This window comes from Ciona robusta, chromosome 12 (genome assembly GCF_009617815.1).
Source record: "Ciona robusta chromosome 12, ASM961781v2".
In the NCBI taxonomy this organism is placed as follows: domain Eukaryota; kingdom Metazoa; phylum Chordata; class Ascidiacea; order Phlebobranchia; family Cionidae; genus Ciona; species Ciona robusta.
This window is the reverse complement of record NC_143246.1, coordinates 4,266,760-4,289,803: the sequence shown is the minus strand read 5'-3', so window position 1 is coordinate 4,289,803 and position 23,044 is coordinate 4,266,760. Positions and strand designations below refer to the sequence as shown.

General features: G+C 37.4%; 3 protein-coding genes and 1 long non-coding RNA gene across 6 annotated transcripts; 2 read left to right on the top strand and 2 right to left on the bottom strand.

The window, feature by feature from the left end:
- Positions 1 to 451: 451 nt before the first annotated feature.
- LOC149726970 (pyridoxal 5'-phosphate synthase subunit SNZERR-like) lies at positions 452 to 3,776 on the bottom strand. The gene is made up of 9 exons (XM_089890153.1): positions 3,616 to 3,776; positions 3,290 to 3,390; positions 2,908 to 2,988; positions 2,313 to 2,433; positions 1,650 to 1,780; positions 1,152 to 1,274; positions 1,015 to 1,090; positions 762 to 940; positions 452 to 630 (listed from the first exon to the last, which is right to left on the bottom strand). The coding sequence occupies exons 1-9, from the start codon at positions 3,635 to 3,637 to the stop codon at positions 568 to 570; spliced, it is 897 nt and encodes a 298-aa protein (XP_089746279.1). The 5' UTR covers positions 3,638 to 3,776; the 3' UTR covers positions 452 to 567.
- Positions 3,615 to 7,021, top strand: LOC149726969 (uncharacterized). Of its 2 annotated transcripts, none has more exons than XM_089890156.1 (5): positions 3,615 to 3,750; positions 4,807 to 4,942; positions 5,337 to 5,456; positions 5,950 to 6,027; positions 6,600 to 7,021. In XM_089890156.1, exons 1-5 carry the CDS (start codon positions 3,713 to 3,715, stop codon positions 6,918 to 6,920), a joined length of 693 nt encoding a protein of 230 aa, XP_089746282.1. In that variant the 5' UTR covers positions 3,615 to 3,712; the 3' UTR covers positions 6,921 to 7,021. The 2 variants fall into 2 exon arrangements, with proteins under 2 accessions (XP_089746282.1, XP_089746283.1); XM_089890157.1 differs by lacking the exon at positions 3,615 to 3,750 and adding an exon at positions 4,062 to 4,385.
- A 321-nt stretch (positions 7,022 to 7,342) lies between these two features.
- On the bottom strand, positions 7,343 to 17,753 carry LOC149726968 (somatostatin receptor type 2-like). The gene is made up of 10 exons (XM_089890150.1): positions 17,380 to 17,753; positions 16,721 to 16,882; positions 14,683 to 14,817; positions 14,548 to 14,620; positions 12,199 to 12,360; positions 10,563 to 10,807; positions 9,924 to 10,099; positions 9,454 to 9,582; positions 8,989 to 9,082; positions 7,343 to 7,653 (listed from the first exon to the last, which is right to left on the bottom strand). Exons 1-10 carry the CDS (start codon positions 17,668 to 17,670, stop codon positions 7,567 to 7,569), a joined length of 1,554 nt encoding a protein of 517 aa, XP_089746276.1. The 5' UTR covers positions 17,671 to 17,753; the 3' UTR covers positions 7,343 to 7,566.
- A 2,906-nt stretch (positions 17,754 to 20,659) lies between these two features.
- Positions 20,660 to 22,498, top strand: LOC149726967 (uncharacterized). Of its 2 annotated transcripts, XR_016386220.1 has the most exons (3): positions 20,666 to 21,408; positions 21,532 to 21,835; positions 22,254 to 22,498. It is a non-coding gene; the product is annotated as an uncharacterized LOC149726967 (long non-coding RNA). The 2 variants fall into 2 exon arrangements; XR_016386219.1 differs by having other exon boundaries at positions 20,660 to 21,408; positions 21,532 to 22,498.
- The last annotated feature ends 546 nt before the right edge of the window (positions 22,499 to 23,044 follow it).

The following is a 23,044-nucleotide window of genomic DNA, read 5'->3' as shown; positions in this document are numbered from 1 at the left end:
AAGAGCGTGAAGAATTGATTTATCTGTAAATAACTCTTCATATTTTGTCAAATTGGTATTGCTATGTGTATTATGTTATGTTATGTTATGCAGTGCCCGATATACAATTATTATAGTACTGTGGGGTAAAGACATATAATATCCAGATCGTGTTGGGTGATTTAAACAATTAACAACGGTCTATGGGAGTCGTAAGGATAAGGTTTTGTAATTCTTTGTATGTTTTATGCTAACAAATATGGAACGAAAAGGAGTTCCACGCACCCCTATCCTGTTACAAAAGCTTGCTTTTAATTCGTCAGAATTGTATTTACAAGTAAGAAAATAACTTCTTGGTTGTTTAAATTGGTAAATATTTGATGGTTTAAATTTCTATAAACTGTCGCCCTGCATTTATTAATGTAGGGATCAAAGTGATAAACATGTACTGAAAGTTTGTACACCAAGTCCATTGAGGCTTATGGTACATTTTTATTGATGCATTTACAAAGCGAAGTTACGTGGAAGTAGACCATTAGAATGTACCCAGTTAGCGCGTATTCTACACCATTTTCATTCGAAAGGTTTTCAGTTGGTCTTTGCCTCACGTGTTGCCCAAACTTCTTTCAAATCCTCGCAATTAATTCCAACCTAACATAGAATTGTTTTAAATTTTTGCATTGCGAAACACTGAAAACATTTTGAAGTAAAAAATCGAATCCAATGTATAGTCTGTGACGTCATAAGCGATGATGTCATCTAACATGACGTCATCCACCTACCATGGCCTCTCCGAGGTCCTCACTGATCGCTGCAAGCGTCTTGGGATCTTTATAATGAATGACAGCTTGTACCATTGCATCAGCACGTTTTTTAGGGCAGTTACTCTTAAAGATTCCTGATCCGACAAAGACGCCATCTACCCCAAGTTGCATCAGCATCGATACGTCGGCAGGTGTCGCTAGAAACGCAATATACCGTCAACACCCGAGAAAAAATAGGAAAAAAATCGACAAACTTATAGATTTCACATACCAAGTCCCCCGGCGGCGAAATTCACCACTGGGAGGCGCCCAAGCTTCGCGGTTTCTCTTAGAAGTTCTACAGGAGCCTAAGAAAAAGTTATAGTCATGAATTTGTGTCATAAAAATATTTAAACAAACTTAATATACCTGAATTTCCTTAGCAAATGAATACAACTCTGACGCATCCATCGCCTGTGCTAGACGTATCTGTCTCGAAATTGCGCGCGCGTGACGTACAGCTTCAACTACGTTTCCTGTCCCAGCTTCGCCCTGAAGTTAAAACATCAGTATATAAGCTTCGGTATTTAAAAAAATATTTGCTTATAAAGTTAGATATTTGGTAACTCATGTGTGAAAGGGAACTTCTAGTGGGGTGAGGGAAGATGAGACACTGTTTCATTCTATTTTCTCGTCCCATTTGGTAGTAAACAAAGAACATTCAAGGAATATAAAACTATATCTTTACGACTCCCATAGACTGTTGTTGATTGTTTAAAACAGGATCAGGTCATCAGAATATTTGGACGTTACGTACCAAATGTGTCACATCTTTCCCCACAATACCATACATATTATAACGACTGTCGTTGCTCGCCACACGAAGATAAGGTACACTACTACACACACTCATTAAAATATTTCTACCTTGGTACGAATCATAGCCGCTCCCTCTGAGATACGGCGCAGTGCTTCCCCCAAGTTTCTTGCTCCGCAAACAAATGGAGTTTTAAACTGGTGTTTGTCGATGTGATTTTCCTCGTCAGCCATGGTCAACACTGAACAAGAAATTAAAAACCATGGGTCAGAACTTTAAGGAATCATTTTCACGGCACTTTTTATAAGGGAATACGCAATAGGCAAAGCCTCAAAAAAGAAAACGTCATGCCAAAAGGTTTTTTGCTGCTTTTATAGCACTTATGTATAAAGTATAAAAACTAATATATATATAGCGCAGGGTGGGGGAAGAAGGGACACATTTAGCACATAATATCTAAATATCCTGATCGCGTTTTAAACAATTAACAAAGGTCAAAAGGAGTCGTGAGGGTACGGTTTATAATTCTTTAAATGTTCTTTGTTTACTACCAAATGTGACGAGAAAATAGAATAAAAAGGTGTCCTAACTTGCCCCATCCCACTATACTTAAGTATAGATAGGTTAATAGGTACAGTCTATAGAAGAACTGTATTACTTCCTGGGTATTGCACTATGCTAGTACACTGACAATTCTATAATATCTATTTCCATACTAAGAAACTTCAAGTTGAGTTACCGGGTTCGATCCCGGACCAGGTAACTTCACTTACCCTCCGATTCATCAACCATGTCAACTCCAAGCGCTTCAAGAATTTGTGCTTCGGCCATATGCCCGATTCGTACTTTTGCCAGGACAGGTATTGATACGGCTGCTATTATCTCTTTAATCATCTGAAATGTGTGTCAAGTATAGTAGGGGGAGGGGGGAGATGGGACACCTTTAGCACGTAATATCTAAATATTCTGATCGTGTTTTATACAAATAACAACGGTCTGTGAAAGTCGTGAGAATACGATTTTATAATTCTTTGAATGTTTTTGGTTTAATACCAAATGGGACAAGAAAATTAAAAGAAAGGGTGTCCCATCTTACCCCACCCTACTATATAAAAACTATGGTGTTCATGTTAAGAAAATGTTGTCAAACTACTTAAACTTTGGTGAGATATTGGATGATCCATTTTCAGGTTTTCCACAAGCTAAAAGCTAAGCCGGTTAAGGTATATTTGAAAAGCCTTCTTCTTTTGCCAGGTACGTATAGCCTTTTTATGTTAACTTAATAAAAAGAAGATATATCCTTCAATACAAAACGTCGTATCAGTGTTTAAACTTTTACAAAACAATGAAAAATATGACGTAACAAACCTTTGGGTCGCTCATTCTTGAAACACCTCCCATTTTGCGAATATCCGCTGGAACGCGCTCGAGAGCCATAACCGCACATGCCTGGTTAAAACACAACGATGGTTTTACGTAACTTAGATCAGGCTAGAATATCTATTGGTTTACATGGAAGAGGAAACAACGCGCTTTCGTAGAAGTAAATCTTTCGATTCTCGGAAAAGTTTAATCCTAGGAATCTTATCATTTTAAATTAAGTTGCGGTTAGTGTATTATCACTTAACAACTAGTTACGTCTGCACTATTGTACAAGATACAAAGGCAACAGCTTCGTAACGTCATTGTTCCACATGACGTCACGCATGTGTTGGAAATTTTCGTGCGAAACGAAAGCGTGAATACTTACGCCTGCAGCTTCTGCAATCTTTGCCTGCTCGGCGTTTATTACATCCATGATAAGACCGCCTTTCATCATCTTAGCGAAACCAGTTTTCAATGTGAAAGAGCCTAGTTATAATAAATACCGTAAGTATACATATAACACAACATCGTTTTTATTCATCTCTTCGAAAACCTGTTCGAAAGTCATATTACTGAAACAACAAAGAGAAGGGATTCAACAGCAAAACAACAGTCGCTAAACATGCTATACAGTTAAAAAGTATGAAAAAGAGTGCCAGTTAAAAGCTAGACTATGAACCCAAAAAGTACATACGTTAACTAGTTACTTACCAGTTACGTGGTTTTCTGCCATCTTGTTGTTTATTTACTAGAGAGCTATACAAAAACTAATGCAAAACCTGAAATATTAGCAACATGAAATAACAGTATGAGTCAACTAGTAAAGAACTCGACAATCTTCACGAAGTAAGTCTATGCTGTCACGAATGCTGTCTTTCATAAGTAGCATTTATATCTGTTTATCTGCTGTTTTTCACTTCTGCTGCATTCTGCTTATTACTGAATGAACCTTTTGTCTGATGCAAGAATAGTACAATCAGTTTCCGCTCCAAAACTGTAGCCTCCCGCTTTGAAAGAAGTAACGCGAGCCCGGTTCGTTTTAAAATCAATAAACCAGAAAGCGAAAATGAGGCGTGCGCCATTTATGACGAGCAGAGTCGTACTGGTTAACATTGCGTCATTCACACGCGGTGCCTGGCTGGTTATAGCTTGGTGTCAGTTGTAAAACACAGACAAAGCGGCTATCAAACAGAGGAAGGCAGGGAAGCAGTCGCAATTATTCGTTTCCGTGAAAACGTGAACAAATACCAGCGTACTATTAATCCCAAGGCAAACGCCTTTAAATTCTTTCTTTGTAAGCTAACAAGGCGGATTAGGTTTGCTATAGATAAGCTAACTAACTAACCTAAAGCATTGTAGAAACAAACGCTGGAATTATAGACATAGTTTATTCAAGCAGAAACCCGGTACTTGAGCGTTTCGTTGTTGATTCTATTCCAGCGTGACGCGCACACTGACGTCATAGCCATGACTCAGCAGAGGTAGGTGACGCAGCAGATTTAAACTTCACAACGGTTCGAATTTTCGTTTAAAAGTTGTTAAATTAAGAGAGATTGGGACTGGCTCGAAGTCTGTTTAAACATGTTGCATTTACAGTTTAATGTATTTAAACTATAGTATAACGGACGATGTATTATAAGCAAGACTTTTATATTTCTTCTGCGACTTATATTGTATAGTAGGGTGGAGGAAGATGGGATACCTTTTCATTCGATTTTCTCCACCTTGGTAGTAAACAAATAACATTCAAAGAATTATAAAACTATATTCTCACGACTCCCATAGTCATAGACCATTGGTAATTGTTTAAAACACGTCATCATATTTAAATATTATGTGCTAAAGGTCTCTGTCTTCCCCCACCCCTATATATTACGTAACCTAATACCTTTTGCGCATTAGAATACACATCGGGGTTCTAGCTGTACAAGGAAACTTCGCAGAACATAAAGCTTCATTTCAGCAAGCAATCGTTAAGCTGAAAACTACGGACTTTCCGTATAAAGTCGAAATATCTGAAATACGCAGAACTGAAGAGGTAATCTATAATTACTATGAATGGGAATGAAGATAAGTGTCTTTATCCTCGCGTGGCCAGAAACGACAGTCGTTATAACACGGGCGTATTCTGTTTTTTTTTCACCTCGTGCCAGCTTACGAGTTACCATGTATGTTACTTTGTGGGTTATTATGTTTTGTTTGATTTTTTTTTTCTAAATTTTAATATGGTGTTACTTTTTCTTATGGAAAATCATACAATGCCGCTCGATCGAACTTTTTTACGCCAGTGAATTTTATTTACTCTGTCATTTTTAAAGCTGTTTCATTTTTTTAAACTTTGGTGGTACCTTCAGATCCGTTTTGAATAGTTTTTACCTATATGCAAATTTTGATTTTCGGTAATATGCCATTTCAACACGTGGGTTATATAGATTGATGACGCATTAGATGGTTTGGTTATCCCCGGCGGGGAAACCCCAACAATGACAGTGGCTTTGCGGAGAAACGGATTCTTTGAAAAACTGAAAGCATGGACGCAGAGAAAGGATAAGGTAAGAAGTTAATGTCATTGAATATTTTAACGTTATTGGCGATTTCTCTATTTGCTGGACCGACATTTTGCAATAAATTTTCAGTGTTTAGGATAAAGTACTACGAAAAAGTGTATGTGTACTGTATAGTAGGGCTGGGGAAAATGGGACAGCTTTTAACTCTATTTTCCGGTCCCATTTAGCAGTAAAGAAAAAAACATTTTAGGAATTATAATACCATATCCTCACGACTACTATAGGCCGCTGTTAATTGCTTAAAATACGATCAGGATATTTGGATATAATGTGCTAAAGGTGTTCCATCTTCTCCCAGAGTATAATACACTTCGCCCATAAAATGGCGTCGTCAGTCTCTTATTTAAATAGAAATACAAGTTTCTGTGTATTAATATTTTGTTAGTTTGAAATTGGATATCTTGCATTTGTTTTACATATTTGATAAGATTACGATATAAGATCTAAATTAATGACGTCACTATGACGTATTACGCAGTACACGTGGGGAACATGCGCTGGATTGATTCTGTTGTCGAATAAATTGGACGGAGACGGCAAAGGCGAAGTTATCCCGGTAAGTTGACTCAGGTGGGGTTCGAACCCAGTATCCTTCGGGTGAAACAAATATGAAATAATTTTGTTTATGTTTTTACTGTTGTGAATGGGATTTGCCTTAGCCAAAATGCTTATGTAGTAGGGCATCGAACTCGATAACCTTGGACATATGATTATATTATATATAGTAGGGTGGGGGAAGATGGGACACCTTTAACACATAATATCCAAATAGCCGGATCGTGTTTTAAACAATTAACAACGGTCTATGGAAGTCGTGAAGATACGGTTTTATAAATCATTAAATGTTCTTTGTTTACTATACCAAATGAGACGAGAAAATAGAATGAAAAAGTGTCCTATCTTCCCTACTCTACTATATGATAATAAATGTCACAAATATGGGTTTCTCGAATTTGCTGCAATTTAGTAAATGAAATTTTATCTGAAAATCATAGAGTTATTAGCGGACTTCTAAATTCCAGGTGTCTTGCTGTATAGCACCTCACCCATGTTAAAAATAATCTGATTGAAGTGTACTTACAACAGTTAAGAGGTTTATCTTTATCAGTCTCCTATTTTTATTTTAAGATTGGAGGACTAGACATCACTTGTCGGAGGAACGCGAAAGGAAGACAGTTTGAAAGTTTTGAGGAGTCGATACGCTTGACTGACCACGAGCTGTGCGCGCTCAACCGTAGCGAGAACTTCCACGGAATATTCATCCGCGCGCCTGGGATCAAATCGGTTGATGACGTAGGCACTGACGTATTATGTGTACTTCCTGGCAATGGTGAGGTAGTGGGGGTCAGGAAGGGTAACCTCATGGGTTGCACTTTTCACCCTGAGCTCACTGGCGACTCCATGTGGCATGAATACTTTATAAAGATGGTGGGAAGCAGAAAATCTTAGATAAAGTATTTTATCCCGGGCTGTGGGGGAATTATAGAATAGTTATGTTTTTTACTAAACTAGTGCTTTTTAAAGTTATTAATAAAATATACTTGGGGAAACGGCTGTTGTACTTTGTATAGTAGCGTGGTGGAGACACCTTTAGTACATAATATCCAAATATAGTGATCCTGTTTTGAACAATTAAGAACGGTCTATGGAAGTCGTAAGGACACAGTTTTATAATTATTTGAGTGTTTTTTGTTTACCAAATGGGACAAGAAAATAGGGTAAAAACGTGCCTCATCATTCCCCACTGTACTATATAGTACTGTGGATAAGATGGGATACTGTTAGCACCTTAATCTCGCATATCATGATCGTGCGTTAAACAAATAGCAATGCTCCTTTAGAGTCTTTGTTTACTAATGTAGGAGCACGCGCGGAGACGAATAAATTTTATTACACACTTCAATAGTGATATATGATGTTTATGTACACGGAGAAGAAATGGCTTGAGTTTGTGGGTTGCGTCTTCTTAGTAAAACCAATCAGTGTGAAGATATCCACCGCGAGTGCAGCGTATTACCATAGCAACAAAAATGTGATTTTTGCTCCCTCTCGCGGGCGAAAGTTTTGTTATTTCTTACCGCTTGGTTGCGCTGTTTTATTTCTCTCGCTCCTCGAGAAGCGTGGCGTTAGCGCCGTTGGTGGCGGGTTTTTCGCCAGCTAAAATAAGATCTTCCTCTCGGACCTGGGTGAAAATAAATTACGTCGTCATTGATGTAGTCAAGGCGACAACAGAAATGGTTATGACGTCATAAGCGAGATAATACGGTTTGGGTCACGCCTTGAATATTCAAAAGGCAATACAAAATACATATATATGTCACATATGTGCAAGCCTTATGTTAAGAACAATCGAATTATTTTATGTAAACAAAGCGTCCATCAGTTCTACAATTCTATAAATATTCATTAATTCTGGAAACAGATATTGACACTGCACCAAAGTTAACATTCAAGTGTTTCAGGCAATTTGAATTTAGTACTGTGGGGTAAGATACGATACCGTTAGCACGTAAATCCCATATTTTCCGATCGTGTTTTAAAAAATTACGAACGCTCTTCGGGTATGCGGGATAATTCTTTATGTATTCTTTGTTTACTACCAATGGGACGAGAAAAAAAAAAGTTTAAATGCGCATCGTGATTTTAATGCGGGATTTAAGAATTCAGCGTCATAACTATTTGGGGCTCTGTGACGTCATAGAGAGATCGAACGTCCATTGGTCGAACGAAGAGGAAACCGCAACCGATCTCGGCAGCTTTGATTATTTCCGAAAACTCAAAAAAATCGAACTCTGATCGTTTCCTCGGGAAATGTCAGAGAAAATAGAAATCTTATAAAAACACAAGATTGTGTCCAGATTGCTTGTGTTCCCATGCATGTGAGGCAAAGGGAATGAAACCAAAGTGTCTTTGTGCTTTTATATTTGACCTATTGACGTTTCGTGTTAATTACGAGGTCGACCGATATTAAAACTATTTTGGTTGGTCAATCGTTACATTGTGTTACTTTAATGATATTAATTTCACAACGTATTTAACAATTAAGTTCATACATTATGTCAGAGCTAATTATTAACCCAATGGACGTAAACGTTCGGGCGGGAAATCAAAGACACTTTTCGACCTATATACTTATTTATACCGCATAGTAAATTGTGCGGATGTTCATTCCTTTAATATTGTGGAAAGGAACGGCCTGGTTCAGTGTATGATTTCAAGTACTGCACTTTTGGTACTATAAGACAGCTTTAAGGTCTGGCTACGTTTTATACGTGCGTACTGACTGTACTGGGCTTCGAACCTGTATACTTTAGTTAGGTCGAAAGACCAACTTTTGCCTAAAGCCTTGATCTTAGGCGTGCCACGACTAAGAGCCACAGCCATAGAATATGATCCTCAAATGAAGATGCGGCCCTATAAACTACTGCGCTACAGCGCGGGCATTACATTGGGGCACAGACTAACGTGTTAATGATTGCGTCGCCAAGTAATAAATGAATTATAACAATATACAAACCGGGTGGTAGAGAGGCTGTGTGGTTTTTACTATAGGTTCAACTTCAATGTGACTGGTGTCCATCTTTTTACTTTGAGCGGCAGTTTCAGCTCGACTGTATGCAAAAACACCACAAGGGCAAATCATAAAAGTGTAAGTGAAAAAGTGCTTATACAGTAGGGTGGGGGGAGATGGGCCTTTGGAACCTAATAATCAAATATCTTGATCGTGTTTTAAACAATGAACAACGGTCTATGGAAGTCGCGAGGATATGGTTTTACGATTCTTTATAGGTTCTTTATTTACTACCAAATGGAACAAGAAAATAGAATGAAAAGATGTCCCAAATTCCCCCTATCATTCTTCAAACCATAATGCTAGTGTTAATTTTTATATTTTATAAAAGAGAAACCGTTTAAAAAGTTCAGCATTACATGCCCTATGGTCAGCAATTAGTAGTTATTAAATCAAAGTATTACATTTTACCTAACAGTGTTGGTGGTAAACTTGGTAAAGTTTGTAAACGAAAACGAATGCAACGATATTGAGATGCTCTTTCTAAGTCTTTCTTGGAAGTTATGACCAAGGAAGGTGTACAGGATCGGGTTAAGGCAGCTGGAATGTAAAAACTTGGTCAAAACTTTGGCTTAAAAGGGGGTATTTGACTAGACAGGTATTAAAAAAAGATGGGTTGGCGTATTTTTATGTGTGGCCGCCAATTTGAACAGTCTATTAGTAGTTATAAACTGTTTTGGGGCTGTAAAGTATCTTGCTTCAGAAACATACAACTATGTTACTTCATCGAGCTTCGAACCCAGTATACTCTAGTTAGGCGTGAACACGACTTAGCCCTATAAAATAGGATCCTTAAATTTAGATGCAGTTCTATAAACCACTGCGCTACGGTGTCGATAGTGGTATAGACTAAAAATTATCCATTTGCAGAATACACCAACCTGTTTATAAATCCCAGGCAGAACGTAAAGTCTCTGACGTCATGACACACACCGGGGCTGACGTCAACACCAGGTATTAGAACCAAATGCCACACGTAGAAAGGTAAGCGGCAGATAAAGAAAGCAATGACCAATGCTACCACCATGCGGGTAATTTTACGCCGGGTTCTTTCCGCCTAAGACAGTAAAAAGACATTAGTTTTAATATTGAACAGTTTTTGCCGATTTTTTAATTGTTTGACCGCCAATGCTTAAGACCGCTTTGGGGTACTCATTGAGACATAAACTTCAAACTGGTTAAAATTTTAGAAAATCACGTTTACTAAAGCACTAGGTAATTTTGGACACCGACATTTTGGAACCTTTTCTAATTAATTTTTTAAAACCTTGATATAGTGGGGTGAGGAAAGACACTTTTAGCACGTAATATTGAAATATCCCGATCGTGTTTTAAACAACTAACAACGGTCTATGGGAGTCATGAGGTTACGGTTTTATAATTCTTTCAATGTTCTTTGTTTACTACTAAATGGGACGAGAAATATAATGAAATGGTGTCCCATCTTCCCCAACCCTACTATATTTTGAAAGTATAATCCTGTGAAAAATGTATAGCTATATCTCGGTAATTTTATTCACCTGTCTTGATCTTGTTTTAGCCCCTGAAGGTTGCTGCAATTTCACTATAATCATGATATAACATGCAGATATTATGATGAAAGGTATCACGAAGCCTATCACAAACGTGAAAATGATCACGGCGTGAAAGGTCTTTGAATCCGGGTGTTTGCAATTAAGCTTTTCATCATCTGCTAGCTTTTTCTCTCTGTCTTCAATCTGTTGCATCAGCATTGTGGTGTTATCATTTTCTCCAGAACTTTCCTCTGTGGAAAAAAGCTTAATTATAGTACTGTGGAGAAAGATGGGACACCTTTAGCACATGATATACAAATATCCTAATCTTGTTTTAAACAATTAACAACAGTTTATAGAAGTCGTAAAAATAAGTTTTATAATTCTTTAAATTTTCTTTGTTTACTACCAAATCGGACGAGAAAATAGAATGAAAAGGTGTTCCATCTTTCCCCACCCTACTATATTATAACACCTTCGTAACTAGCGAGTCCTGGGTTTGAATCCAGTCTCTTTAAGCTTGTTTAAAGGGATTAAGGTTAAAAGGCGTATACATTCATGTTGTTAAAAAACGCTGGACAGTCGAGACGAGCCCTGGCTTCTAACCAAATATCCTTTAGCCTGTTTAAAGCATAACGTGTTATCCAAGTAAAAGCATACACATATGTTTCTGCAGTTTTTATATAAAGGAATATAAAAAATGTTTGACCGAAAGCCCAACTTTAAACAAGAACCAAAAAAAGTGTTTCAAATTTGCGGTTCGTTCATATACGTGTAACTTGCCGCTGAAAGCAATGTTTGACATTCAGAAAGCAATTCAAAATAAACCGATCCCCGCAACGCGTGAGTGGGTGTCAGAAATGGTTACAGGAAATTAATTGTTCGATTCTGGTGGAAAGTTTACGAGATACGGACTTTCCTTGGCAACGAAACTTGTTTACGAGGCTCCCATAAAAAGAAAAGTCTTGTTTCGAACACTCACCGTATTTAATACTTGAACTTATAGCTCGATACGTGACATTTTAAAAACCGGGTGTTTTGGAAACTTGATTTTCTTACAATGTTTCCCATGCTATAACCGGGTGATTGTTAAGTGGAATTTGTTTTACATATCCCGCATTTAGCGCATAACGCGTTTAACCCTATATGCACCACTCGGGCGTTTCAATGGTCATTTTGCAATGGAATTAAGGATTTTATCACAAAAAATAAAAATAAAACACAATATTTCGTTTACTGTGATGTTAGTCCAAATTTTGCTCATACCCAAAGGTTTCGAGAGATATAGTAGGGGGGAAGATGGGACACCTTTAGCACACAATATTCAAATATCCTGAGATCGTGTTTTAAACAATTAACAACAGTCCATGGGGGTCTTGAAGATACGGTTTTATAATTCTTTAAGTGTCCATTGTTTACTACTAAACGGGGCGAGAAAATAGAGTTAAAAGGTGTCCCATCTTTCCCCACCCTATTGTATAACGCGTTCTATGGTTAAAGTCATGAGTAATAAAAGTATGTGTTCGCCGAATGTATACAAAACTACCCAAATGTTAGACAAAAACTTGGGCCGTTTGTAAGAATTAGGACCCGTCAACCAATACCTAAAAGATTTCATCTAAGCTTATTTCAAGCGGCATACCTTCGCTAATTCTTCGTTTTAGATTTTCTATCATTGCCAAGTCTTCTGCAGTGACCAGATTACAGTCATAGTAATCTCCATAATCATACACGACTTCTTCATCTGGTAGCATGTCCCAAGAATCGTTGTTCTCTTGAATATTGAACACAAGGGCACACATTCCTAAACAAATATGCCGTATATAAAGGAAACAATTATAAATATACTAGTGCGGGGTAAGTTGGGACACATTTTTATTCTATTTTCTTGTCTCATTTAGTAAAAAAAATATTTTTATAATTGTAGACCCATAACTCCGCCATTCCAAAGGAGCGTTGTTTATTATTTAAAACGCGACCAGAAAATATTGGACTTATTTGCCACGGTATCCTATCTTACCCCACAGTACTATTGTATCGTAGGGTTGGAAAAATGGGACACCGTTTCATTTTATTTTCTCGTTCCATTTGGTAGTAAACATAAAAAAAACATCAAAGAATTATAAAACGGTATCCTCACGACTCCCATAGACCGTTGTTAATTGTTTAAAGCACGAACAGGATATTTGGATATTATGTGCTAAAGGTTTCCCATCTTTCTCCACCCTAGTTTAATGTTAATTTTGTGTAAAATAAACAACGGTAAAAAAATTATCGCACGGTCTGTTTTAGTGTACGAGATTAAGACCGAAGACAGAAAGTGGATTAAGTTTGATCCTGACGATCAATTAGTTAGTTGTCGCTTGCTTTAAACGTCTTTGAAGTCACTTTAGTGTTTGGAAATAAACCGGACGAAGACGAATTAGAAGGATTTTACGTTTCAAACATGAGCGCATCATTGTAAACAAAGACGGTGATCGTATCTTTTAAGATTACTTGTTCCTATCAGGGGAGATGCTTAAATTTATAAACAACTTAACTTTTGGTATTTGTTTCGTATTTTAAGCAAAAATAACCGAAAATGTCGGTAAAATAACTTTGTTATATTACAAGGCTGAGAAGCGCTATAACATATAGTAGGGTGGGGAAAGATGGGATATACCTATAGCTAGCACATAATACTTAAATATCCCGATAGTGTTTTAAATAATTAACAACGGTCTATGGGAGTCATGAGGATATAGTTTTATAATTCTTTGAATTTTCTTTGGTTACTAATAAATAGGACGAGAAAATAAAATTAAAAGGTGTCCCATCTTCCTCCACTCTACTGTACGAATAAAAAAATCCCGCTTTGACTGTTATAGAACTGCGCCTCATACCCGCATAAGTAGAAAAGCAAACGGCAAGGGCAAGCGGCACGTTCCTCTAATCCCCGCACTTGAGATTGACGCCTATACTATCTAGTGAGTTAAACCCCAACCGATTATAGCTTTAACTAAATATGGAGCCTGTAGCCGCGCGCAAAGCGATTGCTTTCGAAAATAAACAAAGAAATTATCGCTCTTGAGATGTCACATATGACTGATTATGAGATTAACCAGTACGAGCAAAGACGGTCCGTGTTTACACAGCGTTTCACATTGTTTCCCCTAAGGAACAGGTTTATGGTCAAGGTCAACCGTATCGCTTACAGCAGGGCAGCTAAAACGCTTTGTAATCCAGCACCAAAGTTCCTGATAAATGTGACGCATCTTTCAAGCTGTGATGAACGATGCGAACGTAACTGCTTACAAGAAAAATACGAAGCTTATCCATAGTAACGTCATAACCGATTTGTCTTATTCAAAACTGGTGATACAGACCAGGCAAAAGTATCAAGAAGAATTATTTCTAACGTGTGAGTTTAATTGCTCAAGACAAGTTCCCACGCTACATATCACTCGGGATAGCTAGAATCTTAATCCTAATGTTGAAAGACCTTCTGGGGTCATAAACAAGAAGACAACTCGCATTATACGTGCCCATTTAATCAGATCCCGATACAAGTAAGCCAAATTCAATTAACTATTAAAACGTGTCCATTAAGTTTGCAAAGCGGATTTTTTCATTGCTTAAGAAAATTGATCCAAAACCATTTGATATAGTAGCGTGGGGTAAAGTGGGACACCTTTAGCCCATATTATTCAAATATCCTGATCGTGTTTCAAACAATTAACAACGGTCTATGTGAGTCATGCGAATACGGTTTTATAAATCTTTGAATTTTCTTCGTTTACTATACCAAAGTAGACGAGAAAATAGTATGAAAAGGTATCCCATCTTTCCCCACCCTACTACATAATAAACAATTAGGAGACGTACCAAACTTTTATATTGATAAACTTTAATGAAACCTTTGAATATTTTTTTTAATTTTATGAGAAAAAGCACTGGTCGCATATTCGTGTTAGTATGTTATTTCTATTGGACAGCATTGACGTCATATTACCTCCATGAATCTTTGTGTGGATAAGCAGTGGTATCACTATCACGAGAGAGACCATCCAAATCGCAGCACATACCTAAAACAAAAGTGTTGTTTCACTTAATCACATATGCTGTTCCATTTCACTCCCCAACTTACAAAGAAAGTGTTCCGACTGGTTCGCCACCTCCCTGAAGTAACAACATATGCCACAGCAATGTAACGGTCGATGGACATCGCTGTCAAGAAGAATACGCTGGCGAAGTAGTTCAAATACTTGACGGTTTCCACGATCTGAAAACGCAAGTGTATTGAAATTTTGTAGCAGAAATTGCTGATAATTATAACAAAAGTAAACCTATAGCCCAAGTAAAATCGTGATCAGAATATATTTGTGTTGTTGACCCATTGGTAAAGTTTAAAAGAACGTTTCAGTTTGTCAAAACACATTTTTATACATGTAGTATTGTATAGGAACATTGGACACCTTTTTATTCTATTTTCTCGTCTTATTTGGAGTAAACAAAGGAAATTCAAAGAAATATAGAACCGTATCCTTTACGACTTTTATGGACTGTTCTTAATTGTTTAAAACACGATCGGGATATTTGGATATTATGTGATAAAAGTGTCCCATTTTCCTCCAACCTACTATACATGTTTACTCGAATTTAAACGCTTAAAAAATAACAATTTCACTATCCGTCCACGTTATATAAGTTTGGATTAAAAATTTTAAGTCGTTTTTCTTACAGCTCGCGGCCTAAATTCAGCTTTAGACTATTGACGCCGTAAGGTAAAATTGGCAATAATTAAAAGTGGGCGCGCGCCTTTATCTTGGCTTGTTTATCCGGCTTTAATTAGGTAATAGGAGCCAGCGGTTTGAAGCAAGCACCAAAATTAGCATCTGGGCCGACAAACTTAAAGGATTGAAGTAGGAAACCACTTATGCTGGCACTTATTAGTTAAGAGAGTTACAGAAAGTAAGAACAAGCTGCTGATTCAAATATAACGCTGCATCCGATTCTAATTTGTTCATTAAGAGCTCGATACCAACTGGCGCCGACTAAAATATTTCGAATTGGCACAAACGCAGCGGTCGTTACGTTTTTTCTTCTCAACCTTTGGCAAAAACTGTACGTTTGTGCAATAGTGGTTGGGAAATACTTCTACATTTTAAAAATAAGCAAAATAACATATTAAAAGTTTTTCCCTTTTTTATATTGACATAGACTTTATATATATATATTTTATATAATAACCAATTTATATTAAAATTGTACACATTTGACGCTGGAAATAAAACAGAAATTTAAAATTACTTTCCGTTATGCGCTCTAGTTCAAATCGTCACGAAATGGCTTTCGAAATTTAACGCTTGATATCATCATGGGTCGTCACCCTATAATAGCTTCATACGACCTTAAATCCACTCAAAGTGTCGGCCAAGGTTATGCTCCTCAGGAGCTCGCGAGCAGGTCGTTATTGCCAGATTTGAGGTCCCTTATTACGCGGTATAAAATACAGGTTGTGGCTGAGCTTTTCAACAGCTGCGAAAATACATCAAAACTTTCGAATCTGTCCCGACACCTGGCAGGACTGCGGTCGTCTATGTTACAGGCATACAGGAAGCGGTTTGCCTTTGCCGTTGTTAAATTATAACGGTAGTAATTAAACAGCATTGTAAATGAAATGCAACAATGGTATCTATTTTTCTTAAAATACAGTTTCCGAAGTTCTGGACATTTTACAATTTCTGATGCGGCACCGTATGATATGTCTCTCAATACATGGTTGGCAATTTTCGAAGCAGTAATAATAAAATACAGTTTTACAATGCCAGCGTGTGTTTAATGTCATATGAAATTGTGTTTTTTTTTAATTTGAAACATGTTTACGCCTATTATATGTGGGACGCATTTTCATAATAAATTAAAAAAACACAGAAATACAAAGTCCGAGGGTGTTTGATATGTGGGGAAAAATGAGACACATTTTCAATTTATTTCCTCTTCCAATTTGGTACTAAACAAACATTCAAAGCTTTTTTTTATAAAACGGTATATCCTCACGACTCCCATAGACCGTTATTAATTGTTTAAAACACGATAAGGATATTTGAATATCATGTGCTAAATAGGTAACAATCTTCCCCCACAGTGCTCTAAAAACAAAAGATAAACTGAAAACAATATACCTTGCACATCCCTGAACCAAAAGGCCAGTTCAGTAAGAGCCTTTGGGTCGAATTAAAAGGGAGTGAAACCAACAGCAAGGTGTCTGCCACTGTAAGATTCCACACGTAAATATTTGCCACGGTTTTTGTCATTTCCTTGCTCCCGAAGATAACAAACATCACCTGTGACGTCATAAGAGGTCAGTGTCGACGGAAGCTCGTCAACAATGGCAACAACGCTAAGCGTCGAGATAAGGCTCGACAGTGAAAATTTAAACTCGAAATAAATGAGGAAAAATTGACCTCAATGGTCGTTGTGACGTTTTGAATATTATTGTGACGTTATAATTCAGAGCTAAAGTAGGGTAGGGGAAGATGGGACACCTTTCATTCTATTTTCTCGTTTCATTTGGTAGTAAACAAAGAACTATAAAACCGTATCCCACAACTTCTATAGACAGTTGTTAATTGTTTAAATACGATCAGGATATTTGGGTATTATGTGCTAAAGATATCCCATCTTACCCCACCATACTATAAAATAGGAATCTTGTGGTTAAGAAAATGGGTGTAGTGTTCGAATATAAGTTCCAAATTTCGGTATAAAAGGTGGGCGGGCAGTTTCATAGAATAACGGGTGTCCCACCTTCCCCACCCTACTGTATATACAATACGCTTACCAGGCCGTTGCCGATTAATCCGATTAGACACATGATGCAGTAAACAATTGGTACCACTATTTGACTTGAGGGGTACGACTCCATCACGTCGGGGTAGAAACTTTCACGACCTGAGCAATTCATACGCCCGATGCCCGGCGACAATAAAGAACCATTGTCGGGAAAGTCTGGGTAATCGCCCGGATAGATCGGGAGTTGGCCGTTCTCTTTGCCGGGAATGTAGGTGTCCGTTCCCGCCTCGCCACCGTAAACCCAGTCGTAGTTTGGCAGGTTGTTTAAATCGGCCGCCATCTTGAAATACGTAAGTTTGTTTTTAATAGGAACGAAGATTAACTAGTTAACTATATAAGTTTCTCTGTGAATAAAAGACGTTTAAATTCTGTTTCGAAACTAACTACGCTATAAACACTCGATGGTTAATAGTTTAAAATTTGCTCTTTTGTTTAATTCTGGAACCGATTTATAAAAACTTAAAAAAAACAACTACAAAGAAATTGGTCGCTATATAATATGCTTTCGTTACACTTTTATCTGAAACCGCTGTGAAAAAAACAAATTTCAAGAGACCCGACACTGCTGTTGCTTCACAGAGCTGTAAGTTTTAAAATGGTTGAGCAACTGCAAGCCTTTGGAGTGGCCTCGGAAACGCTGAAAAACGAAAAAGTATATCCGTCGACCGATTGGGAACCAATGGCTTCCTACAACGGCAGAGCAAAGGTCCTGGACTGACTTGTAGAGAAACTGCCGAGTTGTTTGTTCAGAAAATTACTGCACTTAACCAGTCAATTCTTATACTTGTGTTATCACAAGCCAGACCAAAACTTTCAATTATCATTACGAGCCGCGGCCTGCCGTTCCTGGCAGTGAGTTTTGCGAAATAACACAACAACCCAACTCCTCAATACCTATTTTCATAGGAATGTTACAACCAATTATTCCTTGAACGATTTTCGGTGTGGTTAAATTAATACCTAAATCTTCCGGGGATAACAAGTATTGCGACTCAAAAAGCTGGCACTTTTTTGACATACAGTACTGTAGTGTAAGACGGATAATGTTAGCACCTAAACCCTATGTTTCTCGGCCAAGTTTTGAACAATTAACAACGTTATTTTAGAGTCGCGACCTATAAGACTATATATAATTCTGTAGATAATCTTTGTTTGCTACCAAATTTAGGTACAGAAAAGAGAATAAAAACATATTCTATCTTATATATCTTACCCTACTATACTTGCAAATGAACACGACTATTATCGAAAACTATACAGGCAAACTAAACGTATTGGCAAGCGAGAAACGCTATGAACCTCAAACCCCTTTGAGGGTCGCCCCCGAGAGAAACAGATTAAAATATTTCTGTTTTTGATGTCTTGTCTTTCAAGTGTACACAACACCCAAGAGAGAACAAGCATAGCTTGATGGGAATTATTTTCAAGACGGGCAAGTCATTGTACCGCGATACCACACACATAGAAGTTAGGTTACGCCTCCATAGGATAACAATACAGATATGGTGGAATGAGGAAAGATGGGACATCTTTTTATTCTATTTTCTCGCCCCATTTGGTAGTAAATAAAGAACATTCAAAGAAATATAAAACCATATCATCACGACTATCATGGACCGTTGTTGATTATTTAAAACACGATCAGGATAACATGTGCTAAAGGTGTCCCATTTTCCCCCACAGTACTACATGGCAGGTATCATTAATAGCACCAGAATTGTGGCAATTTGACTGAGGGCGTAAACACAATAAACTTTTGCGAAACATACAGACAAAAAAGGTCTGGCACTTCGATCGTCTGGCTTCAATTCTCATTGCTCCAAATTCAAGCTTAAACTATATAGTAGGGTGGGGGAAGACTAGACACCTTTTCGTTTAGTTTTCTCTTACCATTTGGTAGTAAACAAAGAACATTCAATGAATTATAAAACCGTATCTTCACGACTACCATAGACCGTTGTTAATTGTTTAAAACACGATCCGGCTATTTGGATATTATGTGTTAAAGGTGTCCCATCTTCCCCCACCCTACTATATTTTACGTAGTGTACTTAAAGAAGCTATTTTATCAATTTTCCGTGGCTTTATAAAAATGAAGAGTTAAAAAATCGTCGGTAAAACTTAGATTCACACTCAGTCTGTATTATCATACAGCGCTGTCAAACGACATAACTAATCACTGCGTATACTTTGGGACAGAGATAAGACAATCCAATAATCCCCTTGTTACGTCATAAGCAGTGCCCGATACGCGGTTAACCTTTGACCCAGTTAATCAAATTATGCACCTAACCGGTAGAGGTCAGAGGTTAAACATTCTAATTGACTAAAGTTTTACGGTTTAAGGACTGGGTAGTTAACACGGGTTTTTAAAGCGAAATACACGATCTGAGATTGCAGTTCGCAGTTTGCCTGCAGGCGCAAACAATCGCATTTTTAAGCTGTGATTGTGGTCACGATATATATTTTTTGACAAAAATAGCTAAAAACGTTTCATTTTTATGCTATATAGTATTTAGGTCTGTATATATGACCTTTTATAACTTTGACCTTTTATAAAAATTCTGCTCGAAATGTTTGTACAACTGTTGGTCAATTAAATGGCCTGTCATATTATAACTTAAGCGAATTTCCGCTTCACTGTCAAATGTTCGAAAAATTGCCCTGTTAGAACTTGGCCGAAATATCTGCACAAATTGTTCGAATAACTGTCGGTATCTTGGAGCAAAACGCGATAAACACTTCTCCTAATCGACACCTTTTACGCTATCGCGGTATATCTCTATAGTCGATCATATAATGCCTCATTGTTTAAGGTTTTCGAAAAGTTTCTGTAAAACCAGCGAGTGATAAATCAAATCTTTCCGCGCGTGTGTTCTTTTACGATCGTTACGTCATAGCACCTACGTCATTCGAAGCTCAGAGGGTAAACCTGAACTACAGAACGTCTTTTGTCCAAACAGTGGCAAGCTAAAAATACAATATCGTCATTTCTAAAGAAGTTAATAAAATAACCCAAAAACCTGGCAGAATTGCATCATAGCGAATTTGTAGCGTTAACTGCAAACATATACAGTTCAACCACTAAGCCGTGTGGATGGTTAAGTAATCAGATTAACCGAAACACGTGCTGATGGATTTCTAGCAGATATAGCGGCTGTCAAAATGCAGACGTTTTAGCTTAACTGCTGTTTAAATAATCGCAAAAATTTAAACTGGCCAATGTCCCTTGACCTTTACAAGGTGAAGATTTTGCTAAAGATAGCAGTACATACATGAAAGAAGACTCTGGACTTCGCCTAAAGGATAAAAGCGTTAATTAGCGTTAGACAGCAGATTAGTGCTGGAAGGGCGGCCTTTGTGAAAGCATGTCGGAATATTTTGACAGACAAAGCCACGGACTGAGAAGGATTAATCAAATTTGGTCGTTTCGCTAAGCGGCAAGTTTTTTTTTTTAAATTCAGTTTTTAAAAAGAGGTTTCGGGTTTTTGTACAACATCGTTTAAAATTCCGAACCAAAGATTTTAGAAAGATAAGATCTTTAACGGCCAAAAGTGAAGGCTAGATTTGAACAAATATTTTAAGTAGCAGCCTGTTTAAGCTGCAAACGTGGCTGTGCTTTTGGGTGACCAAGACGATTTTTCGAAGGATTTTCTAAATTAAGTAATGACATTTCCCCAAATGGCACTATGTGGTGACATTCTATTTGCCCTAATCTGACGACGTGAGTCAGAATTTTTCTGGTAATGAACTTTCCTTGCGTAACAAAGGTAATAAAGGAAATAGGGCTGATCAGAATCCTACTGTATCAGTACATGGGAATCGGAAACGAGAAAAATACTTGGGGGCTAGGAACTAGTTGAATTGAAAGCAAGTACAGTTCGATTCGACCACAAACTTGGAAATGGGAGAGCTTTAAAAACCGACTACAGACTGCCTCGAAATTCACAAGACACAGTGGAGACCAATAAAAGAGCATCACGTAGGACTGGATGTGACCAACATCACGTAATAGGAGGTATATTAAGATGGGAACTGTTTCTGAGATCGTATCTACATGTCACTATGATTGACATTTCACAATTTCCCGAGTGTTTTGACACGAAATTTTGAAGTTGAGAATCATATATGGCTTTTGCAGGTTACTAAGGTGTTAATGCTTTCCGTTGAGGATATACAACGACCTGGAGATTGTGCGAATTGTGGGTGCTGGGCGATTCCAACCAGGCGGTCGCTATCCGGTGTCCTGAGAGTTGGCTCGACCCGAAACGAATTAAATATAAATTCATCATTCGAAGTGTGTTGGCCAGCAGCCTGTCGTCGGCATGGCACCAGTTTGTGTTCGAGAGCAACTTATTTTCGAAGCGTCGTAGTTTCAGGACGAGTGCTTGTCCGGTTTAAGTGTGATGGAAGGTCTCTGCTTGTACTCGACACAAGAATGACCGGTATTAATGGATTTAAAAACTAAACATCCTTTTTCTAAAAGCCCAACCGCGATAACGGTTACAGCAACAGCACTAAGTTCCGAGACAAGAAAATTTGCTCGTTTTTTAGGATTACCGCCACTTGCAGCTTGTATTACAAAATTTAGGCTTCATTTTTCAAAATCAATTACCGCAAATTACAGTCTTTAACACCACGCTACTGCTGATGTTACTTTACAAAGCGGAAAACGTAAACAAGCTAATATCAATTACTAGCAAGCTATTTGGTTTCCAAAGTTTGTCTTGGTTTTAAGCTATAGCTTAAATCGCGTACAGATAACAACCGTTTTTTTTGCCACCGGAGCCGCATTTATACAAGGTGGTATTTCTAACAACTCCGGTGGTTTTGAATTCGGTTAATTTTGCTATTACATTTCAGGAATACCTTACAAAATACGAAACCACAAATCTCAAGCAGATAGATTTTGGTATCGAAGAACTACATATCAAGAAATCCAAGTAATACGATCCGAATAATTTGCCAAAACAGACAAAACTTAAAGAAATTTGTTTTTTACCCATAAATTCCAGACGAGTTAGATAATATTTTCGTGCATTTTCATAAAGTAATACCGGTATTTAATTTAAAGACAAAATTGTTTGAAATTATGTTTGTATACCAATCCAGAGTTGTTATTATGAGCTATCACAAGCCAATTTTGTGGTCACTGGTAAAACCATTATAAAAACATGGGAGGAATTTCGTTTACGCCACAGTAGTTGTTCATACATCACAATCACTGACAACGAAAACGCGTAATTGAAGTTTATCAGATAAGCTTTTGCATGCGATAAGTTAATAGAAATGCAAATCTTAATATGTATACACAGCTTGTTTTAGGTTTAGTTTCGGTAACAGCGCAATTAAGAAGTTTCAAGCAGATTTTGTAGTGTTTGAATTTGTGAAGGTACCATCACCTTCAAACAACAGACTGAAACCAAATATAAATTGATCTAATCTACCAATACATTCCTACTAACCTGTTTGTCGTATCCGGTTTGTCGAGCACCAGAGTGTCTGTATATGTAGGACGATACAAGTCACCTATAGGCGTAAAACACAGATTTTCAACGGCGAAAGAAATAGAAGTTATGTAATTCATCATGTAAAAAAGCAACTACAATTGTTTTGTTAAAATCCTTTTTTCGTTTTTGTCTTTAAATATATAA

Excerpts from the sequence above, each read along its gene's own strand:
- LOC149726970 (XM_089890153.1), bottom strand. The coding sequence starts at position 3,637 with ATGGCAGAAAACCACGTAACTG. Across the intron at positions 2,434-2,907 it reads CAAGAATGAGCGACCCAAAG|ATGATTAAAGAGATAATAGC; the intron begins GTTTGTTACGTC and ends CACACATTTCAG. Across the intron at positions 1,091-1,151 it reads CATTTGCTAAGGAAATTCAG|GCTCCTGTAGAACTTCTAAG; the intron begins GTATATTAAGTT and ends ACTTTTTCTTAG.
- LOC149726969 (XM_089890156.1), top strand. The coding sequence starts at position 3,713 with ATGAGTCAACTAGTAAAGAACTCGACAATCTTCACGAA. Across the intron at positions 3,751-4,806 it reads AACTCGACAATCTTCACGAA|AATACACATCGGGGTTCTAG; the intron begins GTAAGTCTATGC and ends TTTGCGCATTAG. Across the intron at positions 4,943-5,336 it reads AAATACGCAGAACTGAAGAG|ATTGATGACGCATTAGATGG; the intron begins GTAATCTATAAT and ends TGGGTTATATAG.
- LOC149726968 (XM_089890150.1), bottom strand. The coding sequence starts at position 17,670 with ATGGCGGCCGATTTAAACAACCTGCCAAACTACGACTGGGTTTACGGT. Across the intron at positions 14,818-16,720 it reads TTGGTTCAGGGATGTGCAAG|ATCGTGGAAACCGTCAAGTA; the intron begins GTATATTGTTTT and ends TTGCGTTTTCAG. Across the intron at positions 10,100-10,562 it reads CTAAAACAAGATCAAGACAG|GCGGAAAGAACCCGGCGTAA; the intron begins GTGAATAAAATT and ends TTACTGTCTTAG.